At 44.3% G+C, this 6,276-nt stretch overlaps 1 protein-coding gene across 1 annotated transcript; it reads left to right on the forward strand.

The window, feature by feature from the left end:
• Positions 1-2,606: 2,606 nt before the first annotated feature.
• EDB93DRAFT_1106302 (uncharacterized protein) lies at positions 2,607-4,535 on the forward strand (the record flags this gene model as incomplete). Its single annotated transcript, XM_041447603.1, has 10 exons — positions 2,607-2,661; positions 2,739-2,763; positions 2,935-3,008; positions 3,235-3,407; positions 3,453-3,569; positions 3,773-3,797; positions 3,845-3,894; positions 3,916-4,012; positions 4,075-4,092; positions 4,147-4,535. 10 exons carry the CDS (start codon positions 2,607-2,609, stop codon positions 4,533-4,535), a joined length of 1,023 nt encoding a protein of 340 aa, XP_041304847.1.
• Between the last annotated feature and the right edge of the window lie 1,741 nt (positions 4,536-6,276).

A 6,276-nucleotide genomic window follows, 5' to 3' on the forward strand; every position in this document is an offset into this window, starting at 1 on the left:
AGCCGAATGACTGAAACTGCTTAAAATTCATCAGACACTTGTCCTAAAGTTGAATAGAGGGACTCACCAGACACCATGGGTGTGACTGTACTAGGCTGGAAGGATGGGGCCTAGGGCAATTGAGATGGGGCAGCAGGTGCTATAACACAATACAAATACTATAAATGTGAATGTTCAGATGTTCCAGTCATTCCAAGGCATTGTGATGATTCATGTGTCAATGACACTGTAGCTGAGTGCTTGTGTTGAATCTGAAATACCTTACCAATCGATCAGGTTTGGTTGTTTTGACTCTAACCATGCCTTGGATATACAACACTTTCACTCGGTCATTGCTTGAGGTGAAGTGTTCTATTAGTATTTGTGAAACTGTATATGGGAGAACTTGGACGAAATATTCTTGCCTGAGGTATTGCCAAGCCAGTGAACAACTTCCTGTCCTGCACACCTCGATACTCCCTCATGTACTTAGATGTTTGTGTATCATGCACAATTTTTATTATCATGTGGCAATTGCTATGGTCTGTCCTTTCTCGCTTCATGATATGTGTGAAAGGAAACTTATGCATTGCAATGAAACTGATGAAAGGCTTGTGTAGCAGTGCTTTACAGAATTCTCCATGCAGGGTCTATTCCAGGCCCTAAATGAAGAGCAGCACCTTGAACATTGATGCTAACCCAGCGTGCAGTGCCCCAACCACTATTGTCGGCAAGCGAGTGGTTTCAGATTGGCCTATGACAGTCATCAACAATCTACACAATACTACTTCTGGCGACACCATACCAATCAATACCAGGAAGCACTTGAGTGGAGCGGCAGATAGCCTTCACAACAAATGGCCTGCAAAAGTATTAGTTTGCAATCAAGAAACAGGTCAGGCCAATGTCACACTGGGGAGGATGCACAGACACCTGATGATGTATGGAAAAGAGGCAGGCAGTCTGAAGATGAGGCGAGTACCTTCAATGCATGGAATTCAGAAGAACTAACTGCAAGAATCCAACATTAAAGAGTGGTCAGTATCACACTTGGTATCTAAAAATGACAGTTACTCAAAAAATAGATGCAGCTAAATTGTGACAATTGATGTGCTTACCGAACCCAGTATCAAGACAAACTATGAGTGGTCCCAATGCTGAGTGCTTCCACTACACTTGATACATGATCGTAGTTGCCAGACCTAGTATGTCAAAGTCATATTCAAATGCAGATCCTGCATCAGAAAGGTAGGATGAGATGCTTACTACAAAGGATGAGGACAGAATTAACGCTAGTATAAGTGCGGTTGGGGTCCAGAATGGGCCACATAAGTCAGCACTGAGCATGAGAATCGTCAAGTTCGAAGGTGAAGTGAGAAGGAGCATCATTGAAGTATGGCTGATAGTAAATGACTGTCCGGTGTAAAGAGTAGATCTGGGCTGGGCTCTACTGAATGTGAGTCCCTAGTCCTGAGGGATGCGAGTATGCTTCATCCCAAGAGACAACCTAAGAACTACCTTGATAATGCAAGGGAAGTCTTATACAGTTAGAGAGTAGACAAGATATTGGAAGAAAAACTCTTTAATGCTCGTCCGTAGTTCCGAGACTACTTCTGAAGTACCGAGAAACTTGTCCAATGCGACCGAAGGTTGTCCAAGGCTGCAAAAGTGTTGTCCAAAGTAGTGCGATGCCTTCCGAGGCTTGCGAAAGCTGTCCGAAGGTCTATATATGTTGGTGTGTCGATGTGTTGGTATGTTGGTGTGTCGATGTGTCAGTATGTCGGTGTGTCAAATAACAGTATAAGACTTTGCGCAACGTCCGAAGTCCAGAACAACGCTAATCTATCGGGGCTCGAGAATAAACAAAGTGCAAATTTGGCAGCGGTTTAGCCAGACAATTGTTCCGAATGAACAAGGATCAATTGCGCAGTTTATGATTATACCGAGGTGACTCTACTAATTACTACTCAAAGTACGGGAAGTGAAGTGCCCTATCAGTAGCCAGCGAGCGAACACAGGCCAGTCTGTATTACCGGCATTTGCCGGATGATTTTGAATATTTGCATGATCACTGCCTGGCTTTGCCCTGCCTGCTCATCCTCAAATGTTGCATGCCGCAATAATCACTTGGTAGTGAGTGCCCTTACTTACCAACTCACCAAGCACTTCTAACACACCAGGCACGCCCACTGAGAAGCCTTCTCAATCTCAGATGCCCACCACGTCTCCTTGTGTCACATGTTGCTGTCGCCAATTATAGCACCAGACTGCATGACTCAACCCACTGCCTAGCATAACATGAGTGCAAGGATGGGAGCAGGTGCAGGTATGATGGGAATGACACATATCCAGCTAATTGTCTTCTGGCATGACATGGTGGGACACAGAAGTGTTCAGATCTGGACCTGACTATAAATTCCTCCGAACACACCTCATAACTTTGTGGTGGACTAAATCTGTCTCGCTAAGCCATACAATCTGATAGCATTGGCAGCACCATTATAATATAGCCACAATTTCTGAGGATATACAATGAATGGTGTTTATCTCGGCAGTCTTGGCCTTAGTTGTTATGAAACAAGTGGTTCAGAGCATAAGCTTCCTCTTCATCATCTATAAAGAATATAATGACACCCTCCGCAACAAGGAATGATATGAAGTCTGGGTGGATAGTAAATCTGGGTGCGCCTTGAGAAGCCAAATGTAAACAGACCTTTCATCTTTGTGCGGTTTTGGAATTGACAGATGATGTCTGATAGATCAACAATGGGATACTGAATACTGGTGTGTGCAACACAAGTGCAATTGCAATGAGTAGAGAACTATGGTGTAGGTGTGTTGCTCTGATCTTCAAAGTGCATCAGACATGAATTCATGGGAATACGAACACAGGCAGACCTAGTACAAGAAATATACCAGGTAGATGACATGGTGTGTGCGACATCAGATCAATAGGCTAGGAGGTCAATTCACGGCAGATTTCAACTTAATTCAAAAGGCAGCTGATTGTTCAGTATTCGGTTTACCATGTAAGTCAATGAATCGAATTATTTTTTTTGCTCAGCAAAGTTTCAGATTCTGACACCATTGAGTTGTAATTTCAACACCAGGGACCACACAATACAAGAGTGGAATTTGATCAAGTTCCTGGCAAGAACACTACCACTATTAAGATTGTGTGATAGGTGTTGTCACTTTGTCCTGGTCCTTCTCCTTTGCCTCGCTGTTTTGGAATGACTTCTGCAAGATGCTCAGCTCTTCAGCGCAAAGTCGCAATCGCTTCAGCAGATGCTGAGCCTGGTGTGCCTCCAGTACCATCTGAGGACAAAATTGAAGAGGCGAGGTCGCTCCTGTATATCTCACTACTTGGGAGTGTGCTATCACATGGGGCTTTCATAGCAGATGCTTGCAGTGAAGAGAATATTCCAGTACAGAACAACCCATGCCCCCTTTGATGACTCATGGGGGACAAGGCTGAATATTGGGTGAATGGGTCTGGTGATCTCTTGCACATGAAATTTGTGGTGAGGCTCGACTTCTATGGCCAGTACAGCCGACTTGGCCCATATTTCAACTTGTTTAACTCCAGGGTGTGTATTGTATTAGAGACATGAGCTTTTCTGATGCAGACCTTCCTTGTGTCATCAGATCGATGTGGCCAGCCTCAGGAAGATGTGGGCGCAGTTTTAACTTCATTTCCTAGCACCAGACAATGAAGACAGTGGGGATTATCCTCAAGAAGCTCTAGAGATGTTGTGTAGGGTGCTGGATACTTTGTCTGCACTGACTACAGACATTGAAGACACTGCGTAATGCCGGTGAGTGATCACTATGTCTGAATGATCAATCGCTCACTGCAGTGCAGGCATTCCAGAGGTAGAGGCAGAACACCCCACAATATCAGGCTTTGTGCATGTATATACATGTGAATCAAAGGACTGCTTTGTGCTTGTGGTCCAGTCGGAGCCACTGTTAAAGGACTTGCCCAAGGAGGGTTTCACTGTGCCCAGAATTTCATGTCAAGACATTGGCAGTAAGTACTACCCTTGGCTTATTTGGTCTCGAGCAAAGTCTGATTGTACTTGAAAGAATCAGGTGTGCTCTTGAGTCCAAGTGAGTAACTACCTATCACGATCTATGAAGACTAATGAAGTGCACCAACCTAAGGCAAGGCAAAGCAGCTTACTCAGGCTTCTGCAGCTGCAAGGAGCTCCCAGTCAGCAAACACTAGCAATGGCAGAGGTATTTTGGCACTGACAATGATTGAGGGATTTGGCTTGCTCACTGCATTGCTAGAGTTCCTGCACATCCACGACCTGCATGATCCCGACAACTACTATTCAGGCCTTGGCTCACTTAAGGAAACGAAAGTGGAGTGCCCTGATGTGCAGGACGACAAGGGATTGCTAATCCATCCTAGAGAGTATGGCATAAAGTTGGACCATGCCCGCTTTGTTGAAGTTGAGGTGTACCTGAAGCTGTATGGTACACCTACTCACCTGTTTGGGGCAATGCTGACAAAGTGCCTGATGCAGATGGAACATTGGCAAGAGTGACAAGGATGATGCCACTGAACACGAGAGATACAGGTCATGTAATTATCAGCTTATCCTTTGCTGGATGCAGCTGCTGCCATCAATGAAATACTTGATGCCGCAGATGTGTCACAACCCAATAACGAATTAACGCTGGGCAGAGACTAGGACTCAAACAAAGGTTATCAGACAAGAATGATAATGAGCAGGTACGTCTTGGATTGCTACAATGTAGATACAAGAGGTTTGAACTAAGGAACTATCTACCAAGACATGCTAACTATATACAACTATTGAAACGGAGATTGAAACTGAGTTCTAACTACTAGCCAATCATAAAATAGAAAAGGGAATCGTACCATAGAACATCGTAGAATATTAAAGAAGTATCATGTGACCATATCTTATCTTATCGTATCTTATCTAATCTAATCACAGTCAAAGAACTCGTCTTCTTCATCAGTCACATCGAAGACACGTGTCGTGGGCGCTAATGGAATCTCTGAACTGGTAGACGCTTTCGGGGTAGGGTTAGGGTTAATCTTAGGCGCTGTGTATTGACGTTTAGGAAGATTCAGGAAAGAATAATGGTTTGTTAAAGGTACTCGTGACATTACCCCCTCTCTAAGGTGAGTGTCATCACGAACGAATGAAGGTCGGATATTCTTTTCTCTCCATCGTTTGAAATCTTCCGTAAATAGTACTGAGCCTTTGATTCTTCGGTATTTTCCGGCTGCGGCCGTGGGATTCTCTTTATGGAACTCCGCTAAAGGAATTGGAGCATTCTTCAAATTCTCTTCTGGCTCCCAAGATGACTCTTCCTTCGGGTATCCTTCCCATTTCACTAGGTATTGCAGCTTTCCTCGGAACAGTCGGCTATCTAGTACTTCTTCTACAGCAAATTCTTCCCGATCGTCAATCAATTCTGGAGGTGGTCGGTTGGGAGGAGGATGAGGAATCAATCGAGATGCGTGATATGACGTAAGCAATTCTACGTGGAAAACCGGGTGGATCTGATATTTTTCCGGCAATTTCAATTTGTAGTTCACTTCACCGATCTTCTCTAGTATTTCGAAAGGACCTAGACGACGATCTGACAGTTTTTGACTCGGACGACGTTGTTTGAGATTCTTTGCGTCAAGCCAGACCTTGTCTCCTATCTTATACTGAGGTGCTTCTTTTACTCCTTTGTCGTAGAAATGCTTCATGCGCTCATTGACCATCTTAAGAGTGTTTTCGGCATCATCTCTCGCTTCTTTCATCTGATCAACTCTCTCATCTGCGGTGGGGATTACGGACATAGAGTTTGGATGAATCGTGAAATCTGGGTTATACCCGTAGAGGACTTTAAACGGACTGTGACCGGTTACTGTGACTGCATTGTTGTGTGAAAACTCTGCTATCGGCAGCCAAGATACCCAATCATTCTGTCTGTATGACGTGAACATGCGCAAGTATTGTTCGACTTCTTGATTTACGCGTTCAGTCTGTCCATCGGTTCTGGGATGATAGGAGGTCGACGCAGACCATTTCGTTCCTAATCTTTTTGACATTTGTCCCATGAACTTTGATATGAACTGAGTTCCTCTATCCGAGATCACTTTCTTCGGTGTTCCGTGATGTTTCCATACATTCTTCAGAAATAGCTCGGAAATACCCTTCGAGTCTACGTCTTTGGTGGTGGGAATGAAGTGTGCTTGTTTCGAAAATCGATCAACGACTACAAATATGCTGTCACACTCTTCACTCTTCGGCAAATCCA

This window comes from Suillus bovinus (assembly GCF_016758785.1).
Source record: "Suillus bovinus strain UH-Sbo-P2 chromosome Unknown EDB93scaffold_56, whole genome shotgun sequence".
NCBI classification, from domain to species: Eukaryota; Fungi; Basidiomycota; class Agaricomycetes; order Boletales; family Suillaceae; genus Suillus; species Suillus bovinus.